Below are 26,021 nucleotides of genomic sequence, written 5' to 3' on the forward strand. Positions count from 1 at the left end.
CCCGGCCTGTCAACTAGTTTGATGGCCCTCTTTCAAACTTAAAAATTCCTACATCCATGGTTTGAATTATAAAAAACAAGTCAAATATTACATTATCAAACAATTGAAATAAACTAGATACCAAAAGTTTAAGTAACAAGTAAGTACTTATGTACAAAAAATTTAATTCATAAAAAATAAAAAATAAAAAATGTTAAAATATAAAACTGTTATATATGCATTTTTAATGAGAAATTAGTTGCTGGATTTTATTGGCTAATGCATCGATCCTTGGACTGTAATTATTGGTTGATGCGTGTAGGTATAATTTTTGTAATCTCAATATATTTTAGTCTACGTCCGACGGCCAGTGGTTTTTGATGATAAACTTTCACACAGTTGCGTGTGTCGCTAAAATAGTGTGCGCGTGTCACTCTGTTCGCCGTAGGTTCGACATCTCCGGAATAAATTGTTTCATTCAAATTTGAAAGTTAAATTTTACTGTCATGATTGAATATTGATCCATAATTATTTATATTTTTGTCTAAAAATTATGCTAGGTACCTACTCTGATCATTATTTTTGAAGTTTGGTTTACTGTTTATAGATTTTATATTGACGCTAAACTAGTAAGGTCGTACTGGTACTGCTCTAGTGGAATGGATATTTATTTGTAAACAATCGTCAACAATTCAAAATTAGTATATTTATTTATTAATTATAATATACAGTACGTCGGTACACACCACATTACCATGGTTATCTATACGGTGTAGATATATACATTATATACCTTGCTACTTGTCTATAGGGTATTATATGTATATGGTACCTATTAATATGTATGATAATCGTAGGAAATTAAAAAAAAAAACAGTAATAAGCTTAAAGGTAACTAAAAATTAATTGAAAAAATAAGTAGTAAATTTGAGTTACTGCTTTATTCGTTCTTAATTAGGTATTCTGTACCTATACGTTTCTGGATATCAATAAACGTATATTTATGTTAATTATATTGAGAATTGAATAATAATATCAATGATCTATGTATATATACTAGTATACTACTATATAAAATGAAGTCGCTTTCTTTTGTTGGGGATAAACTCCCAAACTACTTATTCAATCCTTGCGCATTTTTTTTTCAAAATTAATGAGGACATCACAGAGAAGGTTTTAGGCATAAACGTAGTCCGATAAAGTTAATAAATAATTAGTTATTGTTAATTAAAATAAACGCGTAAATTGTATACCTATACCTTTTTTTGGTAAGAAAAATAGTTGCTGTCTGAAAATAAATAATAATCAAACTCGACAACCACAGATGCTTCTAGGCAGGTCGGTATCGACGTGGAATAATAAACAATTATTATAATTATTTAGTTAAGCAAAAAAAAAAAAAAAATGAATTGATAAAAAATAATTCATTTCATCCGAGTATCTACGTATTATTAGTATTTATAAATTTATAACCAATGGTGTTACATTAGTTATTGGTAAAAAGTAACTAATAACTAATCGAATTTTCACAAATTTCTCGCTTATGAGATGGTCGAGTCGCATTTATAGCCGCTCATCGGCGTATCCACTATCAAAATAAAAAAAAAAAAAAAAAATATCAGGGCATTTACCGAGCGTGGGGTACGATGATAATAGTATAATATAATATTATTTAATATCCTACCTGATAACATACTGCTCGCGTTATAACAAGCGAGTCTCGTGTACAGATTTGGAATTTTCAACGGGCAACGAAGTGCACGGGATCAGCTAGTAATCTAATAATTGATGAATTATGTGAGTGAATCAAAATATCACTGTTGTTAATGTTGTGTAGTTTGTCTGCAATGTGTGTGTGTGTGTGTGTGTGTGTGTGTGTGTGTGTGTGAGAGAGAGAGAGAGTGTGTGTATGGTCTACACGACATCGTAAGTCACTACCTATTACGGCCATATTATGTCCGTATAATTATTTTTTTTATTTTTATTATTTTTTTTTATTTTTAATGCAATATTTACAATCTATACAACGAGTAGTACAATAAGTAAATTTGATAATAAGGTAGTGACTTGAATGACTTGAGGGGGGAAAACCGTCCATCAATAGTACCTCCTAGCAATGAATGGAGACCGTTTTTTTTTTTTTTGTTGTGCTAGGCAAGGGCGTCTCTTGGCCATCTTCTTCCGTATAATTATTAATTATTAATTAACCGTATCGGACCATATATATATATATATAATTATTAGAAATCGCGTAAATAGGCGACACGGAAAATTATTATTATTTTGAATTCAATAGTTTATTTTTCCGAATCAAAATCTATCAAGCCTTGGTTTTTGCGGCTCAAATAAAAAACAGAATTAACATGTGCCCATAATTTATTCATCTAGACGAACACAATTATCAATCCATGACAATTCGTCGGATGGTCAATTTAATTATTATCATCTAGGTAAGATAATGAAAGGCAGGTAATTAATTATTTAGATAGAGCTCAACACTGGCCAGTTAGGTACAATACATTCTGTATTCAAATATATTATTCCTGTACAAACAATGTCATGGCGATAAATCAAATACCTGACCATTCTTGTTTATTTTTTCAACATTGAACATTCACAAGTTCTATACTCGTTGCGGCGGAATACACGTGAGTTCGACTTTCGTAAGTGACTTTATTATTTTCTAGCTTTACTTTGACTCGGCAATAGTCACGACGATCGTCCGAAAATAAAATCCATTATTCGATCGCGCAACGCGGCAGCAGTAACCTTAGTCTGATCGAGTTTAGAAACGCACCTACCTAGTCGGCGGTTTCCCGTCATTTCCATCGGGCCGCAGTCAGTCCGAGTCAACTATTTTTTTTATATATTTCGCCTAGCCGCAGTGCGGTGTTGTCCACCTCTGCGCACGAGTCGACAACGTTTCTTAACTCGAGCAGAGCGAAGTCACTGAAACGTTACGCTTCTCCACATCGGTTTGGTTTTACGAACTAAATCAGAAGCCAATATACCATGCGTCGATACTGTGCGATGCTCGGAAATATAGACATTTTATTGTCAGTCGATTATTACAATCCATGGCTAATTATATTATTATCCCTGCGATTCGGTGAAAGAAATGTTCTTAATTTAAATAGCCAGACACTGCCGAGCATTGGCGTGTTGACCGTGATTTTGAAGGGCAGGTGCCCGATGATTTTGAGTGGGTGGGTGGGTGGGTGGTGAGTACTGGATTTAGTGAGAAATACTGTTGTACAAAACTAACTACATTAGAATATGATATAAGAATAAGAATACGAATAAGAATTAATAACATCATTAATAACTATACTAAGATACTCAGTAGTACAGTACCGCAATATTGTGAATAACAACACAAAACATGGCTATTCAAAGCGTTAACATTTAGTTGATATTTACGTGGTAACTAGATACTACAAGTTACAACTGTACTCTATATACTACTGAAGTAGGTTAAATAAATAAATAAATAAAATCGTTATCGTTCAACGGGTATTCGGGTATTCCCAATTCCCAGTGACCGATTTTTTATAGGGAGGGAGGGAGGGGCCACACACTGTTTAAAATTTAAAAATAGCAAAAAAAAAAAAATTATTAAATACTTCAACAAATAGCAAATACTGCCAATGAGGGGGGAGGGGGCATGGCCCCTGTGGCTCCCACTGGGTGGGTGGTAGGTCAATCAAAATATTAATTGCCCGATAAAATATTTCATTTCGCCACGCCACTGTAGTGAGTGCCGAGTGCCAAACTAGCTACCACTACTACGCACTGTCTAAGGCCCGGTTATGGATATTAAGGACGATTCAGTAAAATATGGGCTGCATCCGAATTGCATGCCAAAAAAAAAAAAAATGTCCGAATTGCATGCCGTCTCTTATAGGGCTTTGTCCAGATTGCATGCCGTACACCACGCGTTTATTTACTATGCACTTAAACAGCTTAAACTTTTTTTGGACTTTCCTAATTTTTTTAAAAAAATGCTATTATACTATTTTATTATTAAAAAAAAGATGTTTCTTTATTGACATATTTTATTATTATGAATTATTATTATATTTTATTTTGTTTATTTAAATTGTAATATCGTGTGCCCGAAATGTCAAAAAAAAAACCACCAAATTTAAAAATAATATTATTTAAAATACACTCACTTGCAGATTACCCTAAACTACAATAGTTTTATTTAACTACTGGCCTTTGTTGTCGATGAAAAAAAAATTGTTTTATTTTATGATTCTTATTAACGGTGTCACCTTCTACAATATTTATATGTTTTATTGTAATGTAACAAAATCCCGATCCTCCAGATGAAAAGTAAGTTATTTATTCGGACAGACCCCTCTAAGAGACGGCATGCAATTCGGACAGACCCCTCCAAGAGACGGCATGCAATTCGGACGACCCGATTTATATTTATTTTTTTGGCACGCAATTCGGATGCACCGAAAATATGACAGTCGTTTAGTTACAGCTGACTATAGCCGACACGGGCGCGACGAGGGGGAGGGCTCGTCGTATAATTCCTATACTCCCACCAACGGTGGCTATATCGATGCATTTTAATTTAAATGCGCCTCGGAACTTTTAAATCTTTTACAAACTAATTGCGAACAGGCTTAGATGGTCATCGGTAGCACCCGATTTCGCTGTTATTGGTATAGATCCATCACCACTACGATTCCACGGCGCCCGTGGTTCGTTAAGCGGCCTCCTGCAGACAGGTCCCACATGGTCCGATTTGCCAGGCTCAGACTTGGACACAATTCGCTTCCCGCACATGCCTTTCGCCTCGACTTAAACGACTCCCCTTTGTGCACTCGTCGCGCAGAAGAAACAATTTGCGACTATTCTCTCACATTCTCACCAATTGCCCATCACTCTCTAGTTCCCGATCGAGATTAACTTCACTTTTTACGTACTAACAATATCGTGCCATTAGAACCAACAATTATTATTCTTTATTCCTTTTCAATAGCCATTATTATTATTATTATTATTTTGAAATTTTTCGAAAATGCTGGATTCTTAATTTTTTTTTTTTTTTAGAAATCAAAATAAACGGTCACAAATTTAAACAAGTTTAACAAATAGGTACAGTTTTGATTACCTACCTCCTGTAAGCTAAAAGCTTGTGTTGGAGGTAGGGAGTTACTACATTTACCGACAAAATAAAACAATTAATAAATTAATTAGGTAATTTCTTATAATATTACGTACATTGATTCATGATACGATCACTTTCAAAAAATATAATAAAGTAAAGAAAAGACAAAGTGACACAAAGTTTAAAAATAGATTGATAATACATTTAGTTGATACAGCATTTTAACAATCAAAATAATATACTGTTATGTATATAAATAACATATAATTTAGCAATAATTTCAATAGAGAATAAAACTAATACACATTATTATTCAATTCTAAAAACATATATTTATATAATAATCTTTTTATATTAATTTTTTTACATGTAATTATATTTCTTTTAAAGTCCAGAGCCATAGAATTGTAGTAAGTTTAACCAAAAGATTTATTGGTATATTTAACTGGCAAATCATATTTTCTGATTTCTCTTAAGTGACTATTGTCATTATATAACTGCTCAATATCAAGTTGTGACTTAATGTAGGCAACGCGTTTGGGCTGTGGGGAAGGAGAGCCACTTAATTTACTTACTAAAAAAATGTTAGAATTGAAGCCACCTAACTTTAACGTCCAGTTAAGCCTATTCTAGTTTATTATAAAAAGTGCACCCTCGCTATTTCGAAATTGTGATTCTGTAATCTGTACATAAATTGATAAATACACTTGTTGTAATAAGTATAATATCAACAAGTTAAAAATGATGATTTAATTAATTTTAATACTTCCTAATAAACGATTGATATTATTGTTGTTATTTTGTAGGTGACAGTAGTTAAAGTAATCAGTACCTGTATCAGAAACATCGAAACTTTCAGACAACAACAACAATGTCTGATCTAGAAAATTCAATGACATTAGTGAGCTTTTAGAATTATTTTTAAAATTCGTTTCATTGTTATCATTTTTATTTGTTATTAAATATTAAGTAGGCTGATTTAGGGGCTAAGCACTTCCGAAAATTACTATAGCTCCTTCCCCAAAATTTCCTAAAATTTTTAAGCATGTTTTTTTTTACCATGTTACTATAGTACCTTGGATTTTAAAAATCTTTTTTAAAAAATCCTTTCCAAATATAAAACACTTATTACCTATTCCACACTCCGAGAGAAAAAAAACACTTGACAATATTATTATTAGTAGTAGGAGTCTGTAACAATATAACGCTATTCGGCTGCACTTTTTAACAAAACAAATATATCGTATAAGTACTATAAACCATTTTTAATAATTATCAATTAAACAATTTCAGGAAAGAGAGAGTGACTTCGTTGAACGCAGAGACTCCGAAGACAGCTGTCTAGCGAAACAATCGCGCCAGAGAGAAGTATTTGGGACGGAGTGTTCGAACGAGTATTTTTCTAATAACTATGACGGAGATGGTGACAAACCATGCTCGATTTCCGACTTATTAGGTTCCAAGTATGGCATGAACCAACTATTTGAGAAACACGATGGAACAAGTTCTGATAATTCAGTTCAATCGTTCAATTCTAATACCGAATCGTCCGAAGATTTGTCAATTATTAAAAATATTGATATTGATTATACAAGTGGAAGAAGTTCCATCAGCTCCGTTGAACGAGTAATTTTATTACTTTATGATTAGCCAACTACATTTTTTTCAACCTGTGGTCAAAAATATTATTGTACCTATCTTCCTCTTTTATAAATAAATGTGTTAGCTTTTGGCTGTATTCCAACTAAGTCCCAATAAAACCTTTTTGATCGAATTTGAGCCCCTGTTTGTTTTAGGTACCTATAATCTATATACTGATTAAATCCAGTGGCATTTAAGATATAATAGGTACATTGAGTATATCATGTACACGAGTGTCTAAATACTAAAGAGTTAAGACTAAAATTAGTCCAGTCAAACCTAAAAAGAAAACGTTCCTTTTTACTTTTACAGATTTATTAGTGTTCGTAATAAACAGTTCTATTTTTGTGGTTAAAACGTTTTTTACTATTGTTAATAAAAATGATTAATATAAGTACTTAGCTTATGTATGATTCGGTTGATTTCAATAATACATAAACATAATAATTAAATGGATGCAATAATTTTTTATTTATTAAAATCTTGTTATTTATTTCGGATGCAAAATGCGATTTTTCCCTAATTTATTTTTCTAATGATTATAAAGTTTCATATAATATTAATTTACTGTTTCAGTACGTACTTCTTTTTTTTCATGTTATGCAGTTTTTAATTTTATCTGATTAAAGAGACATACAATTGACAGCCATTAGATAGGTAATATATTTTTTGTTTCCTGATCGCGGTCTCGAATGGTATAATTTATTGTTTATCAATATTATTAGTCTAATTTTTTCCCTTTCAGTTGTAAGAATCAATTAGCAGGATCACAGTTTTAAATTTAGGCACTCGTACTTCCAAATTACCACACGTCCCATTTTGGCCGGAACCTTGCCGGTTTCGAATACAGCGTCCCGTTGTCCCGATAAAGGGTTTTGGGATAGATTGACAGTCATTTTTTTCCTCCGTTTTTTTGCAATATTATTATCTACTGAACGTGTTCGCTGTTTTCCTGCTCATACTCGACAATTTTTTTTTAGTAAATTATCGATTATTGATAGTTTTGTGGGTCACTCATTTGATGTGTAATATTAAATTCGTTTTTGCCTTACAGACGGTATGTTGTATAGTGCTGACCATTGTGGTATTTACCTATAGTTACGAAAAAATAGTATACCTATTGCAGCTGGTTTATTAGGGAGGAGTGGTACGATATTTCCTTAAAAAAAAATTGTTTGTCCCGGTTGAAGTAAAATAAAATATGGAAACTCTATTATTATGTATTGCCTTTTATTCAGTAATTAGATCGTCCAAAAACAATTTTTTTATTAATTTAAATTATAATTTATAAACATTTACTCATTCTGTTTATATTTATATAACTATTATGTAGATATTTTAATAAATTTAATACTCTAAATGATTATTACCTAACATTATTTATAATATTCTTATTAACACGCCGTCGGCATTGCAGCGTGTCTTACGTACTTCCATTGGTCTCGAGTTGTTTTTTCATTATTAGTTATTACATAAAAAATCATAGAAACCAGCATCAAATCACTCATATTTTATATATGTGTGTTGCAAACCATTTTCCTATGATAAAAATATTTAAAACAATAAAAACTAAAAATTTCATTATTATAATACTTTGTTCATAAAAAGCACTTGAAATATTATTATGATTTTTAATTTTTCTATTTTTTAGTATTACATTATTTTTATAACATCGATCTTAATAGTATACATAATATTACAGTACAATATGATAATATAATATTATTCACCTTGGCCCTAAACTAATGGGCGAGCGTAACACTATCACTTCGTGGAAAATAATTACTAGGGCTAAGGGATTCATGGTATTAAAATGGTCGAAATATGTGTTTGCATTGTAGCAGTAAGAAATTGGACAAAAAATATGAAATATATCGTAGACTTTTGGTTTTGGTCTAGCAGCGTCTAGACATTATACGATATAATCACATAGGATAGGTAACTCATATCTATATGTATGTACATAAAATCATTATTATTACCAGCCCTAAACAGTAAACACTATTCTAGAATAAAATGTTTCTAAAATATTATGATGATGTCTACGACTATCACAGATGGTCAATCCATCTTTCGTTATTTTCGATTCAATTACATTTCTTATATATATATATAAGAAGTATAATTGATCATAATATTATATTGGTTCTATTAATTTGTCATCGGTATATATATATTATGATCAATTATACTTCAATAATGGTTTACTCTTTTTCATTTTCATTGCTATTATTTATTCATTTTTTTTATTGATAATATCAGGGTTCAACCTCTGAGACCATTAACCATGTGTAAGACCATTAACCATGTGTATATTATTATGTAGGTACATATGAAAAATACGATATCTGTCATTTCAAAATGAGATGTACAGGTAGGTACAGGTAAAAGGTACATTCCAAAGTTATTTACAATATTCGGGTAGAACACGATTGAGATGGACGTTCTCTATTTAGTATTGCTAACTTTTATGCAACGTTGCCACATTAATTAAAAATAAAAATAATAAAAATACAATACATATACAATATATATATATAAGATATCAATCACTATATTTTGGTTACAAAATAAACTTACATAGAATTTTGTTTTAAATTTTCAATCCTTAGCTATTAAAGTTAAACATTTAATAAATTTTTAACAAAAAAATCATATTTAAATTTTAAATTTGATAAAAAACGGCAATAGTTTGAGCCTAAAAGCCTAGCTATGATAATTTATTATTAACCGTCGACAGTATGCCAAATGTCTCTTGTTAATCGCATGAATTGTCGTACATATTATAAAAAAATTGTGAAAAATGCCCAAAAAATGCATTTTTTTAAAAATAATACAAAAAAAAAAAATCAGTTTACACATTTTATACTTACAAAACAACGTTTCAAATCACCAAATAAAGATGCCATTGCATCAAAATCTCAGCCCTAAAAATTATTACTAAAAGTTAAGATAAATGGCAACTTCGCTAGAAATATCGTTCTCAATCGTGTTGCTTAAAAGGTAAAACGTTCTCAATCGTACAACACCACAATGTTCATTAACGTAAGAAAATCTAGGATCTTTGTGCTATTGTATTATTATTTACTTTGTTTTGACATTATCTCCATTTTGCAATACATGTTTCTATATAATTATTAATCAAACCGCGGTATCACACGCTACGAGAAAAAATATTTGACGATTATTATTATTATTAGTAATAGTGTGTAATAGTACGACACTATTCGGCTGTGGAGCTTGGTAAAATATATAAATATATATTATAAACCATTTTTAATTATAAATCAAACGATTCCAGGAAAAACAGAGTAAATTAATTGAACGCAGAGACTCCGAAGACAGCTGTCTAGAGAAACAATCGCTTCAGAGAGAAATAGTTGGGACGGAGAGTTCGAACGAGTATTTTACTAATGACATTAACTTTGATCAATATAGTGACAAATCGTGTTCGAACTCCGACCTATTAGTTTCTAAGTATGGCATTAACCAACTGCTGGCGAAACATGGTGTATCAAATTCCAATTGTTCATTTCAATCGTACATTTCTGATACTGATTATACAAGTAGAAGAAGTTCCATAAACTCCGTCGAACAAGTAATTTTATTACTTTATGATTAATCAACTACATTTTTTTCGACTTGCAGTCAAACATATTTTTTCATTTTCCTTCTTTATAAATGAATGTGTTAGTTTTTGGCTGTATTCCAATTGAGTTCTAATAAAATCTTTTTCATCGAATTGAGTCTAGGGTTGTTTTAGGTATCTACCTATATATATATACCTATTGAGTCTCTTGACACTTAAGCTATAATAGGTTCTAATTGTTTCAATATTAATGTAAGGTCTGTCAAACTCAAAAAAAAATTGCCATTCCTATTTTTACAGACATACGATTGTTTCTAACCAATTGGTGTGGTCGAAAATATTTTTTTCTAATTTTAATTTAAAAAAACTGTATAATATAGGTATACAATTTATGGATAAGTCGATCGATTAAAATAATAAATAAAATAATAGCTAAATGAATATCGTATATCGATAATAAAAAGACGAATGCAATAATGTTATATTTATTAAAATTTGTTATTTGTTTTCTGCATTTTTCTGTATTTTTCTCTAATTTCTATTTCTAATGGTTAAAAAGTTTTTTTTTTTATAACGGTTTGAAGAGGTACTTCTTAGTTTTTTACACATACAGTTTATAATTGTATACAGCGAAAGACATAAAAATAATAAGACACGTTGTCATGATAATAACTCAACTAGGTAGCTATTAGATATCTAACATATTTGTCGTTTCCAAATCTTGGACTAAATTAGTATATTTATTGTTTATAAATAGGGCTGTGAATTTAATGCACTAAAAAGCCTTAAAATATGCATTGAAAATATGAAAAAAAATGCAATATAAAATGCCAAAAATTATAGTATAAAATTCATTTAAAATGGTTTTTAATTTAATTTTTATATTTATATTAATATTAGGTACATGATATTATACATTAGTATATAAAATAATAAAACTGTTAATTGAATTTGAATTTTCTATACTTAATGCTATTCACCTGAAACATTATTTAGAAATTAAAAAAATAAAAAACTTACACATATCTTGTGTAGTTATCTAGAAATCGCCTTATTTTATCGACTTATAAACAGCCTGTGTACAAAAACTAAAAAACGAAAATATGACCTAAAAATGCACAAAAATGAACTAAACAATTAAAAATGTCGACAAATTCAAAAAAATGCAAAATAAAAGTTGCATAAATGGATTCGTAGTTACATAATTCAAATTATGTACTTACAAAGTTACAAGTCACAATCACAAAAAAAAATGCACTTTCCTACAAATTCATAGCCCTATTTATCGATGACTACATTATTTTTTCTCGTGCAGTTATTGGACTATTATTAGTATGAAGCATAGTTTTCAATTTAGGTACTACCTTGGATCAAAGATTGCAAATATTATTTTTGGGGCATATCACATGAACACGAAACTGAAGCGGCTAAGCTTAAAATGTGTTGCTGTTTTGTACACTTAGTTATGGTTGAAACTATTTTTTTCTGCCAATAATATTTATTTGTTTGTTATATATAAACACAATATTTTCATACGATTTTCCAATACAGATATAATCAACTTATTTGAAAAATAAAAATTCGAGTATTTTTGTTTTTCTCAGATTATTAATTATATTTTTATAGTTCAATTACATACCTACCATTTTAAAATTTGAATTTATTGTGAAGCTCAACTTGCAAACCCCATCGTCAACTCGATGCCATATTTATCATATCATAGTAGGATTCTTTAAATCTATATCTAAAAATCTTGTGTTCATTTAAAGTCCAAGTCAGTGATATTTTGTCATAACTTGTGATGGTAACTACATAGACATTGACAGATCAAACACTGTCCTCTTATAATAACGATAATGATAATAAATAACAAATAATAATAATAACTATTATAGTTATAAATTATAATTATGATAATGATAGTTAATACTAAACTTACTGTTAATAATAGTAAATTATTATTATTATGATTATTTTATGCTAAACTGTTAGCATAAAGAACGGTTCTGATGTATTATCTGCTAAAGTAAAAGTGTCTTGGCGGTCTCGCGCAAACGGTTTTCACTTCTTTGCCTCATTTATAAAAATAGTTTGTGTTCTCTCGTTGGCTATATAGATGGAAATGATGAGACCTGAAGATGACAGTGTTAAGGCAATAGAATCAATTGATGATAATTGTGAAATAAGATGGCCCGTCAAACGTAGTAAGTCGATCATTTTTAATTTAAGCTATTGTCATGCTTATTAATTGATTATTTTAAATTATTCTAAACGTATTTTTGTATTAGAGATTGATAAGAAATTATATAAAAGGCGCTTGAATGCTCGAATACATCGTTTAATATCGCCTAAAAGTGCATTGGCGGTATTTTCTGAGTTGTTCCGAGACGTACCAATCCAAATAGAAGACCGGCCATTTTTGAATGGTAGGATTTATACTGCTACAATTGAGGTAAGGTAAAACCAGCACCCCTGGCCCCCCTCCTCCCCGTAAATACTCCACTGTTGGGCTATAATTAAATGAGAAAACTTGATTTTATTTTTGGTGTAATAATATATGCTCACCGTAGATTGACGGCCAGACGTATGTAGCAAATAATATTTCCAAGAGTGAAGCGAAACAAAAGGCATGTGAAAATTTATTTCGTAATATGTTGGCTAAAAAATTAAACATGCAATCTGGTAGGTTAAAAGTGTTTGAGTGGTTAACTTTTAGTATTGCTCATATTGTGTAAGTATCTATAAATACTATTAAATATATTTAATTAGAAGAAAACAAAGAATCTTCCGTAGACATAGAGATGGAAAATGGGGAAAATGGTACAGCACAAAAACCTATGGGACCGCCACAGGAGGAATTTCCATGGCCACATTTTGCTTCATTAGCAATGTATCAATTAATAAATCATTGGAAAATACAGCCTGCTCCAAAAGGCATCAATTTACAAGACGAACGATCGAAGGTATCCAAATAAATGTAAAATTATAAATTATATTATTATATTATAAATTTACTATATTTACAATTTATGCCAAATGAACAGTACCTATAGTTAAAACACATTGATCAATTTGAATTTCCTGAAATATAAAGGGTATGATGAATGTTAAGACTAGGACTTTGGTTCAGTCAACTTGTTGAAATATTAATTGATCTATTATTATTATTTATTGGAATATAATATTTTGTTGTACCTTTAGTTTTATAATTGCAGGATTTTTTTTATTTACTTAGTATACTGTTCAGTGTCCTTAATGTCATCTTTATTAAAGCGTAATTGAAAATTTAAACTTTTTCATTTTGCATTTTTTGAAATTAAAAATAATTTTGTTAATTTTTGGTGCACATGTATATATGCATTGCATATATTTTAATATTAAACTTAATTGGTGATTCAAAATATTAGAAACTCTGTTCCGACCTTTATCACATGTTTATTATTTCGATACGTCGATAACGTATTTATCTATCTACATTTCGATTAACGACTGTTATGCGTCCAGGACTCATACCTACTAATTGGTCAGTCGGTGTTACATGTAAATCGAGTTCAATTTGACGGGAGATGGTAAACTGCGTCAAAATTAACCTTTTTCTAAAAGTCCATATGTAAACTGCGGCAAAAAAGAAAATTTAACATTATACAATCTGCGACAAAACCGGTAAGACACATTATACAAACTGCGGCAATTTATTTTATATACCTACCAAAGTTATTATATACTACTCATATATACATACCTATGTGCACCTATATATCTTGTACAATGTACCTACGTATTATCAAATGTTTATGGAGTCCATATTATATTACACTTAATTATTGAAGTCTCTAGAGACTGTTAGAGTATTAGGAGTAAAAATTAAGAGAAAAGAAATTTGAAAATTGAAAAATATTATTATTAATAAAAATTATTTTAAGAAATCGTTTTGATCGTATGGTAAAAAAAATTCAAATAATACAATAATTACCTATTTACTCTACTTTATTAAACATTTTGTCGCTTATTCTTAAAACATACTTTCTTCAAAAATTCGTATCCTGAAATTCGTCCATCTTCTTTCATTTGTCGCTGTTCGTTAATAAATTTGTGATGGATGATGATGATAAAAATATGCATTAAATTTTGAATGGAAAGATTCACATACATTATTTGTTATAACTTCTGATTTCGATGCCCACAAAGAAGGAGGGAATATTTCTTGCATATAATTTTCTGTTAAATAATTGCAAAATTTTACTATTTGATTATTAGATGGCATATCTGCAATCAAATCAAAAACAAACGAATCTTCGACTTCTTCAGGTTCAAGGAACGGAAGACCGAAAATATAATTAAAAAATTTTTCTTCATCTGTGTCTCCTTCAATATAAAGTTTGGATAAACCCAAATTTTGAAATTTTCTAAACCAAGCTGTAGTATATAATAACTTTGGTAGGTATATAAAATAAATTGCCAGTTTGTATAATGTGTCTTATCGGTTTTGTCACAGATTGTATAATATTAAATTTTTTTTTGCCGCAGTTTACATATCGACTTTTAGAAAAAGTTAATTTGGCCGCAGTTTACATACTGCCCAATTTGACAAGGGTCGTTTTACGACATTATTGCGGTTAAAATGCATTTTTTGATATTTTTAGAATGTCTTGGGATAGTTGTTGAGGCACTTAATCCGGGTTCTAATTATTACACAGCTACAGATTAAAAGGTAAGGTTAGTTTTGTTGTCAGGGCATTACATATTTACACTTTGGATAGTAATTTTAAGGTTTAGATTAATTTTCATTTTGGGTGAGCATATACTACACATAGAAGATACACTAGAGATTCGATTTTTTTACTTGTACTTATTTACACATACAATGGATTGGATGTGTGGATTAAGTTAATAAGTCCAAAATATTATTTTGTTATTTATTCGAGTTGAGTAATGACGGGTTTTTCTAATTGAAAAATTTAAAAAAAATGTGTATCTACAATATATTTTTAAATTTTCAAAAAATATTTTTTAAAAAGGCTAGTATAACGGAGGCGAAAAAAGTTTGAACACCAAACCTATAGGCTCACATTGGCCTTATATCGGGCCTGAATATTTATATTTATTACACAATATTCGTGAGTATAAAAATGGTATTTTAGCAGTTTTTTAGAGTTAATGTTATCTCATTATTTTTTAATGATCGAATGAGTACCTATGGGTATGCAAGTGTATACACTACTTTACCTTGAATACTTTTACCAAGGAATAGGCGTATTTAATGACAGTTGTGCAAATGGGATGATATGCTGTATACTTTCTAAAACACCTCTGTGTAATATCCTGATATTACAATATCGATCAATGGTTGACCGATCGAGTATATTGTAGTATACGACACACACTCAATGGTCGCACTTATTAGTTATTGGTGTATTAAAATAAACAGAGCTGTTACAATTTATTGTTTTCCATTTAATGTTGATATATTACTCAGTTCGACAATAACGAAACAGTATAACTGGGTATGAATTTACAGGGCGCTGTGAACGGCATTTTATATTTACAGTAGCTTAATAGTTATGTTATAGGGCTCGGAAGTTGTTGCATTTGCATGTTTTTTTTGGACCGTTAGATTTATTGCTAAGTGAGCTAGAAATTCATTCTAAGACACTACGAAAAACATGTCAAAAGTTTATGGTGTATATTTTTGCATATTTAATAATTTTTAGAGTTTAGAGCATATTTATTTTACATTTTTTTAGAGTAGGTATATTAATTTATAAATTATAATATATGAAGATTCGTAAATAAAAAAATAAATAGATTCATATTGAAAGAATTTATTTGATATTCTTGTATCGTATTTTTTAAATTTCCATTTGGCATTAAAAACCATGTTTTTCCTCTATAATGTATAAATATTTATAAATCATAACTACAGCTTGCTTTATTTAAAATAGAATATTATATAAATAGAAAATAAATAGAAAATAGAAACAGCTGCAATAGAAATACGATGATTTTCTATAAATACTTTTCTAGAGAAATAATTCAATGATTATTGTTGATAGGCTGATGGCATTAATAGACCTACTGCCGAGATATTATATTGTCAGTTCCGACTTATACGTATTTATTTTATTCAAGGTACATTTTGGAGGCATTCTTATATAATTTTTTTGTTGTTTAAATTATGATTAAAAATAAAAAATAAATATTACTTTGCCTTTTCCATATTTATAATTTTATAAAATATTTCTGCAAATGAAAATTTTGTGTAAAAAAATAAAATATAAGTGCATATTTGTACTTTTTTAAGCGCATAAGAGCATGCATATTTAGTACTTTTTAAGTGCATTAAGTTCCGAGCCCTGTAAAAAATAAATCATATATTACCTGTACATTTTATTAAGAGGATTAGGAAGGGGTAAGTACTGAAATATATGCTGTGCACTGTTGGTTATAAACGTTTCACCACGCCACTGGGAATTCACTATAGGTGCCACTATAGGTTAAGGTTAAATATTTATTAATATTTATTTTAATATTCAGTAGGCAATCCATCTCATTCTCTTTATAATTTATATCATCCAACGAAACAGTAATTTAAATACAAATTTAAGGTCATAATATTATGTTATTTATATTTTGTGTCGATACTCACAAGTAAACAACACACTATATTTTAATTTTATAACTCAAGCTCTATTTTTTTTAGGTTGCTGCTCCTATGAAATTATTTCCTGAAGACCCATCAAAATACAATCCGGTACAGTTATTAAATCACATGAAGCCGGGTACAGAATTTATAGTTACTCGTTGTTTAGATTTTCCATCATGTTTTCAAGTGTCCTGTGTTATAGATGGAGTTCCATTCACTGGACAACGTAATATTTTTGTAACATTATATTATTACCGTGATACGTGTTGAATTTATTTTTGAAATACGTTTTTAATTGTAAATAGATTTCAATATTCCATTTATTGTAAACTCAGACATGATAAGTATGTTATATTTTATATACCTAACCATTTACTATATAAAACAAAAATAAATAGAATATCAATCGATGGCTTTAACAGGGGCATAATTTCGGTTTTATTTTTTATTTTTGGTGCCAAAATGTTCACAATCCATTTTAAATCGTCACCAGGCCATAATCATAGTTCCCCTTTCTGGTGGGGGAACGGGGGAAAACATTTCCTCTAGATGTCATCAGATTCTTCGCCTTCTCTGCCAACTGTATTCCACATTGGGTCGGTGGTACCGGCCACTATTGTCATTCGTCATACAGCTCTCCACAGTTCTGAACTTAAAATAATAATTTTAAATAATTTTTTGACATTATAGCATTATTGTGCTTATCAGTCTATGCACTAAACTCATTCTTATAGTGTAGGTAATATGTTCTTCTTGGTTGTCGATCGATTATAATTGTCAGACCACATCTACAATTGTTTGAAATAAAAATACAGACTCAATATCTGACTTAATACACTTAACGAATATTTTATTTTTGGCATGCTAAAGAAGGCGTTTTAAAAAAAGTTGCAGCCCTCCCAAATGACGCTCCTAATGACTTAATTTTAACAAAATACAAACATAATAATAACATATTATACAATACTCGTAAATATTGGCCGTACACACGGGGAAAAAAATGTTTCTACAGTAATTAGTTTATTAATTTATATTTATATATTTTATAGATTCATCAAAAAAAGGAGCAAAGAATGAGGCATGTATTGCAGCAATAAAATACTTTTGGACATTTAATTTCCATAACATTTAATTTTGATGTGCTTACTCACTAACAATAATAAACACATTTTATGTTCTAGACATTTTGATAAGTCAACTGTTTTTATTTTGTTTTCTTATCGACTAAGAATAGGTACTTATGGTATTATTGTGGTTATTATTGTAAGGACTTGGGTTGGGTTAGAAAGTGTTATTTTTTTGTTATAGGTACTTGGGGGTATGTGCATTCACTATAAAAATATCGAGTTAATTAACCTATATAATTTATTTGTCTATAATATATATTTTAGATTTTTTGGTTAAAGTATGAACTACTTATGAGAAACCTTGATTTAAATTGTTTATTCTTAGTTAAAAAAAATGTACATTTTATACATTTTTAACTACAAAATAATTTGAAAATTTAAGCGGACCGTATTTCATTTACAAACAAATCGCTTACGAGTCAACCACGTTATGTTGACTCATACCTTTTAATTTTATATTTTGCACTACGGTTTTATACCACTATAGATTACGTTGTGCTGTAGAACATTAAACTGTGAAACTTGGACACTTATTTGTGTAGGTATATAAAGTATTATCTTTCGTGTTAATCGTCGAAATGCATTTTAAATTGACATATTTTTAGGCTTTTAGCATATATAATATATATATTACAATAAATTTATTATGAAATTAATGTTAAAAAAAAAAAAAAAATATCACATCGAGCCTTATAACATATTATAATATTACATACGTATGCCTACAGATTGTTACAGAAAAACACCTGTCAAATGAATAAACTCTTGTCTTTTGAGTAATATTATATTATTATGTTAAGTCCGGCTGGGCGAATATTTTAACACTGCCGCCGTGATCTAATCGAGTGCGCCGATATTGTTTTATAGTAATATTCCGTTTGACTTTACCCGAAGAGTAAAAATTATAATTTTTTTAGTTTTGCGAGTCTTAAGGACTAGTTATAATATTACGTTCGTTTGAGTGTGCGCTAATTAATTTATATTTTGATTTTATTAAATTCTGGGTGCTGATCGCCGAGCATATTATTATTCCGTGATTTCTTATTTTCATACACCGTACGGTAATTACCTCAAGGTTCCGGACTTGTTTTTAATAATTTTTCTTGGTTCATTTTGTTCACTGTTCTTGATTCTAATTATAACAACTTGCAACAAAATATATGTTTATTTTTTCTTAAACGTAACAAATCACGCTGATTACTGTTATGATGATTAAAATATACATTATTATAATATAACCGTTTGACGTGTCCATTGACTCCTCCGGTCTTATAGGTTTTAATTACCTATCAACAAAATCTAAAAAACGGGTGAAATAAAATATCGTCGGTATGAGGATAACGACTCTGAGCGAAGACAGTGAGCCTATATTACTAAGAAATGTTTATTTTCTGATATTATTTACATAATATGTTCTCGTAGACTATAGTAGTCTATTTGGCTGTTATAGGAATACGGTATTTTCAATAAATTTTTTATGAAAACATTGCTTTTATTATATTTACTCATCATATATTTATACCGCAATATTCCATTATTGTTTTACCAAGGTGTATTCATCACTTCGGTTGTTACTTTTGAGTCAATATACCGATTTACCATTGAACGCTGTGCACACGTTTGTAGTGTAAATTGAGCATAATGTATGAAAATGTATTCAATTGTTTTTGAGAATTTCATTGTGTACGCAAAATATAATAATATATGAAAAGTTCTTTGCATCCATAATTATAATTTTTAAATTACAACAAAACAACTAAAATCGCATGTTCTTTAATTAAATTTCTAATTTCGTCCAAATTTGAACTTAAAATGTCTGTAAAAAAAATGTCGGGTGTGGACTTCAGTATTAACTAGCTGGTTATAACGAGCCTCCTCGCGAATTAAATTCAATCTTTTGCTATAAAAATTTAATATTCTATACATTTTTAACTACAAAATAATTTGCAAGGTTAAATTTTGTCAACATTTGAACTTCAAACACTTGTAAGAAAAATCACTGACTACAAAAATCAATCAAAATAGGTACCTATATAGTATCCAATTTATATAAATTATAAAATAAGCGAAATCGTTCTAAAAGATATTTGAAACTCACCACTTAGGAAGGTAAAAAAAATAAAAAATAAAAAAACCTAGAACTCAATAATAATATAAAGTATATACATTTAATATGAAATAATAATACCTAGGTACGTCGCCTCAAACGAAGAAATGAGATATTTTTTGTTGACACGTGATAGACAAGTAGGTATACATACCAAAGCCATCTTATCCTCGGAAAACTGATGACGTTTTTCCACTAGAGATACTAGGAAAACCTCTAACACACACCAATTATATAATAAATTAATAAAAGTTCGTCGTATTAACATTTTATATTACGCTGACAGGCGACTGCGACGCGAAACCACTGGCATCGACAATATAGGTTTCTAAGTTTCTCGACTAAAACTAACCATTTCAGCACAACAAGCCCAGAAATACCTCAATAATAATATACAGTGTGAGACACACCGCACATCATTAAAATTAAGCGTTTTTTTAAAAAAAACCAGGGTTCCGCGAAATTCGTGTTTTTTTTTTCAAAATTTTTAATTTTAAATGTTGACACATCGTTATAACTTTTATTGCGAATAATCCTTACCCGAAATGACGCATTTTAAGTATTGATACAAAGTATAGTGGTTCTAATTGTCAAGCTGTAATAACTTACTGTTAAAAGCGCAATACGAAAAGCTAAAAAAAAAATCCGGAGTTCCACGGTGGAAGTGTCCATAAAAAAGGGTTCCGTGGATAAAAATGTTTTAGAAACGCCGCTCTAATGGATAAATCTAAAGCCGGATTCAAAGCTACGTCGTGCGTAGTGCTTGGTCGATCAAACGTAGGATCGTGATTGGACATCACGTTTTTGATATCACTCAATAACCTGGTTGCGACCGAGTGTACCAAGCGCTGAGTGCGGCTCAACTTTTAAACCAATACGGTTACCAGTCGTGACCGTACAGTTACCACACCCTCGCACGACACGACACACGACGTATGTACCCGTGAATCCGGCTCAGCAGAGCTTCGGTCTTCCTAGACGGGTTACCGCGGTCGACAGTCTTCGCCGGACAGCTCGTCGCCAACCACCATATGCGTACAGGCGGCGGGCGTCTTTTTTTTTCTATCACGAAGCTTGTATTTTACGCGTCAGACTCATGTGACTAACCCCTAACCTAACCCTCGAACGACAACGCAGCGAAAAAAACCACGCCGACGCAAATGTCCAACGGATCGTATTTATTTCGTTTGCGGTATTATCACAGTTTGGGCTTGTCGTCCTTGGCGGGCGGCTTGCTGACCACGGCCAAGTAACAGAACGCTCCGCACTTGGGCACAGGCTGTGCGGCCAAAAAGGCGCCGCCGTCCGGCGATTGCCTGTACAACATGGGCTTGTCGGTGTCCTCGCTGGGCAGATCGCACTCCCAGGCGCCGGCTCCTTTTTTCGCGTCCTTGCCACTGGAACTGGGCGAGCTGCCCGTCAGCAGGTACGTCAGGCTGCTGAGTGGCGACGACGGCGGATACTGGTTGAACGGCGCCCGGATCTCGCCCTCCTGGACGGCCGTCACCAAGTGGAACATGAAGTCGTTCCGGAGCTTCATCTCGGCGACCGTCTTGTTGCTCGCCAACAGTTTGTGCACCCAGCGGTTCACGTTGTGTTTTTCTGCGACGCGAAAAACGGTCATTATTGTGAATGGGAGGTAAAAACGGTGACGTGAATGTAAAAAAAAAAAAACGCAGTGAAGCCACCGTACAGTGTTCAGCACTCGACGTATTTGCTAGGTAATCATAGTTAATGATAATTATACAGTATTTTAATTACCCTGTGCCGTTTTCAAATTCTGCATAGAAGTCTTCAGCAGAAACAAATTGTAGTTCATGTCGTAGTTGAGTTCGGCCGAGTCTCCTACTTTCTTTGCTGCCATTTTTACAATATTATTCTGACGAGTTTTGAAACAAGTGTTAACTTTTTAAAAATTAGCTTTGAGCGAATGGATTTAAAAAACGTCTTTTCTTTTAGACTGCTGTCCAACTAAAATGATTGTTATGCACGGTTACCTAGAAATTACAATTAGTTGTACTGTTTACTGTTATTAATAATATAAGTTTGTTTACTTAACAACACTATAGCCAATAAAAAAATAATTTAGTTAATCCATATAAATACGGGTAATATATACTAATACGTAAAGAAGAAAAATTGATTGGGGTCATCTCTGGAACTACTTAATCGATTTGAGACTTTTTTGCTTTTAGAAAGCTTCACTATTTCAAAAAATTGTATTCAACATTTGATCTCAATAAGTGGCCATTAAATTTAGATTTTGAGCGGAGGGATGAATGTATTGATTTGGCGATGATGTGTGTGTGCGTTTTTTTTTATTATTATTTTTTGTGTCTGTGTACGTTATAAGTACCTAGTTGAAATAATGAGTCGATTTTCAACATCAGTATATTATCCAGTGGGAAAGTGAATCTAGTATATTTTCAAATGCACTTTAAAAAAAGAAAAATGAATTTAACTTACTGAAGCTCTATAAATCCTATTATATAGTAATATAGATTACTTTAACTACCTACAACAATATAATAAAATATAATTACTTAGTAATATTATAGGCTGACATACCGTCTTTTTCTTATGTTATGATTTTATATCATTGAATTTAAATTTAACACATCCACTACAGTGACTCCCTAGACACATAATGTACTGCAGTGCGTTACCCACTTACCTACCTTTTTTATTGCAAATTTAAGAATTTTTATAGAACATAGATAAATGATAATAATAATTTTTGCTATCAATCAAATTGAGTGTGACTACATATTATCTAGGCTTAGTAAAAATGGTATTCTTAACTCTATTTTTTTTATAATTTTGTTGTTGATTAAATATTTAAGTCATTTAAAATTTTTATAATTTTATTTTATTTATATTATACAGAAGTAATTATCAATTTTTTATTGGTTACCGATTTAAAAAATGTTTTCAATTGTACAAAGCTTAAAAAAAGAGATAAAATATAGTTATTTTGATTAAATATAATTTTTGACCTGTGTTTTGTATGACTGTGTTAAACATTTTTAAATGAGATTAAGATTGAGTAAATTCCCAGGAATTTGTCACGAGAAGTTTTGAACATCACTAAATGACGAATTGAACATAAATGTTGAATCATATCGAAATGGTATTTTTAACGAGCAACGAAGTGCAAGTGGCCAGATAGTGTATAAAGGTATACATTGTGATCCATTTAAGAGGGTGCACTAATTATCTCAAAAAATATAATTTTTTTTTTTAGTTTTTTTTTTAACTTTGAGATTTATGCTTTTCTAAATACCACTCACTCATCGCTATAAAACGTTTCTAGTTAAGATCGCTGTGAATTCTATAAAGTACATATGCAATTACCCAAATAAAGGATGTGACTAATTTTTCTTAAAAAAATTAGTGGGATGAAATATCTAAGTATGAAGCAGGGTGCAAAATTTTTAGTTCTGAAGTTGCTTGGAGAATCCTATCCATCCCAATGCATGAGAGATCCCTCCCTATATGATACATCTTTTTGCTCATCTCAAAAATGGCCAAGGAGCTTACTTTACAACTGATCAACACCTCAGAGAAAGCTCAGAACCCAACTAGAACTTCTATATTTTGACTATTTTAATTATTAGAATAAATGTCAACCGGATATTACATATTTAATAGATAAATATAAAAATATACATTGAAATACCAATATTTAAGTACACGTGTACCTCCAACATAGAATGAAACAAAACATTGTATGGCAAAATGTAAGGCTATATAGTTTATTGTGTAGTCACCTTTGGTTGGGCACTTTTCAATTACAGTAATTCAATTACTTCAGTAATTTGTAATTGGTAATTGATTATAAAATGTTGATGTAATTTGTAATTGATAATTAATTACATAATATTTGTGTAATTAGTAATTTATAATTACCAACAATTACTTTCTAGTATAAATTTAAAATTGAACTGGACAATTCAAAGTTTATGCTTCTATCAATTCTATCTACTGATAAATATAATGGTTAGTAATTTGTAGCGATACTGAAAGATTATTTTATTACAGATATTGCAATTTTTTAACGACAAAAATAAAAGTTTTACATGTTTAAACAATTATCTTGTTGTGAAACAATTATTTATTAATTATGATACTAATATTTGTTCGTCAGCACCGGTAGAAAGATTGTTTTCATTTGCTGGCTTCATAATGGCACCTACTTGTTCCCGGTTGTCTGATGAACAATTCGAAAAACTAGTATTTTTAAAAGGCAATCAAAATTACGGGATTATCTAATTTTTCTATGTACCCATATTTTTCTAATGTTTTTTTGAATTATTTTATGCACTTTTTTATATAAATAATTTTTAAAAGTAATTGGTAATTTTAAGTAATTGAATTATGTAATTTGTAATTTGTAATTAAATATTCTACAATCAAGTAATTAGTAATTTATAATTAAATACTGGTATTTTGAGTAATTTGTAATTTGTAATTAAATATTCTACAATCAAGTAATTAGTAATTTATAATTAAATACTGGTATTTTGAGTAATTTGTAATTTGTAATTAATTACTTTTTTTTTGATAATTTGCCCAACCCGGGTAGTCACAATACATTATTGTTTAAAATTAGATATTGAAACGTACAATAACGATTTATTGTCAACCAATTTTCGTTATTTATTATTTTTTTTTAATAAATATTAAACGACTTCAATTATGCGTTCAGTTATAATTGAATGATATGCGCTTTTATAATTAAATAGGTATTTAATTATCGAATACATTTTTGATGTGAAACTTCTTTATTCGTGGGTAGAACGTAAGTCGGATTCATGTGTTTAGTTGTTACAACCAAAAAGCGCTACATTAACATACTACTTAATACCTAGTTAATTGACGGTCGACACGAAAATTTCTATGGTAATAAATAATAATCCATTTGTCTTATCTCTGTGTAATAATAATAAATTAATTTCAATTGAAAATTGCATTTTTTATTTTTCCAATAAAAACTTAATATTTGACGACTATAATGGGCAATAACTTTTTTTCATACTTTCCGTAAAAAAGTTTCATTTCAACCGTGTTTAATATTGAAGCACTATTACCTTCGCATAGATGTAAGTGGACTTTCAAGGGGGGTAAGTTGAAATCCTGATAGTTTTTTATGGCGAAATAAGGTATGTTTATGGAGGACGGAGACTCTCTCTTGGTTATGACTATATTGAAAATATTTTGTGTTAGTTTATAGCTATTAAAATAGTAAAATACAATATATCAGAGGTATTTTTAAAATTGTACAAATAAAGTATAGGTAGTTAACAATATTATGCGATTGCGGCTGCACAAGTAAAGCAGGGGCATACGTGCCCTGGGGCGAGTACGACGGCGTACGTGGTACGTGTGTGCGGCCGACACGAAACCATAGATAATATAAGAATGGATAGGACATGTGTATAGTGGCTTCGCAAGAGGTTGCGGTCTTTTTTGGGGAAGAGAGAAAGTTCAATATCTACGAGAGAGATAGACTATAAGAGTTCTTTTTTGAGGTTAGGTTACAAAAATTGATAATTTAAGATTCTACTGTTATCTTTGATAAACATTTCAAATAACTGAAATAAGTAATAACAAACAATATATTTTACATTTTACAATTTACACTAAAATATAGATTTATATTGTTTGAAAATTGTATAATTCTTATTGGTATATAATATTAAGTATAAACTAATAACTTCTTCTCCTTTTCTAATATCTAACTGTAGCTTAAAAAAATTTGTGGTACCTAATCATTATATATTTTATAATATGGTTCGTCGGTGTGT

The 26,021-nt window shown here is 30.1% G+C and overlaps 2 protein-coding genes across 2 annotated transcripts; one reads left to right on the forward strand and one right to left on the reverse strand.

The window, feature by feature from the left end:
* The first annotated feature begins 5,978 nt into the window (after window positions 1–5,978).
* Window positions 5,979–18,112, forward strand: LOC111039115. The gene is made up of 9 exons (XM_022322439.1): window positions 5,979–6,008; window positions 6,401–6,733; window positions 10,050–10,346; window positions 12,454–12,541; window positions 12,626–12,789; window positions 12,908–13,019; window positions 13,110–13,300; window positions 17,038–17,206; window positions 18,030–18,112. The coding sequence occupies exons 1-9, from the start codon at window positions 5,979–5,981 to the stop codon at window positions 18,110–18,112; spliced, it is 1,467 nt and encodes a 488-aa protein (XP_022178131.1).
* Window positions 18,113–21,327: 3,215 nt separating this feature from the next.
* LOC111039112 lies at window positions 21,328–22,154 on the reverse strand. The gene is made up of 2 exons (XM_022322436.1): window positions 21,976–22,154; window positions 21,328–21,816 (listed from the first exon to the last, which is right to left on the reverse strand). Exons 1-2 carry the CDS (start codon window positions 22,076–22,078, stop codon window positions 21,413–21,415), a joined length of 507 nt encoding a protein of 168 aa, XP_022178128.1. The 5' UTR covers window positions 22,079–22,154; the 3' UTR covers window positions 21,328–21,412.
* Window positions 22,155–26,021: the final 3,867 nt, after the last annotated feature.

The sequence above is a fragment of the Myzus persicae genome, unplaced genomic scaffold, assembly GCF_001856785.1.
Source record: "Myzus persicae strain clone G006 unplaced genomic scaffold, MPER_G0061.0, whole genome shotgun sequence".
Taxonomy (NCBI): Eukaryota; Metazoa; Arthropoda; class Insecta; order Hemiptera; family Aphididae; genus Myzus; species Myzus persicae.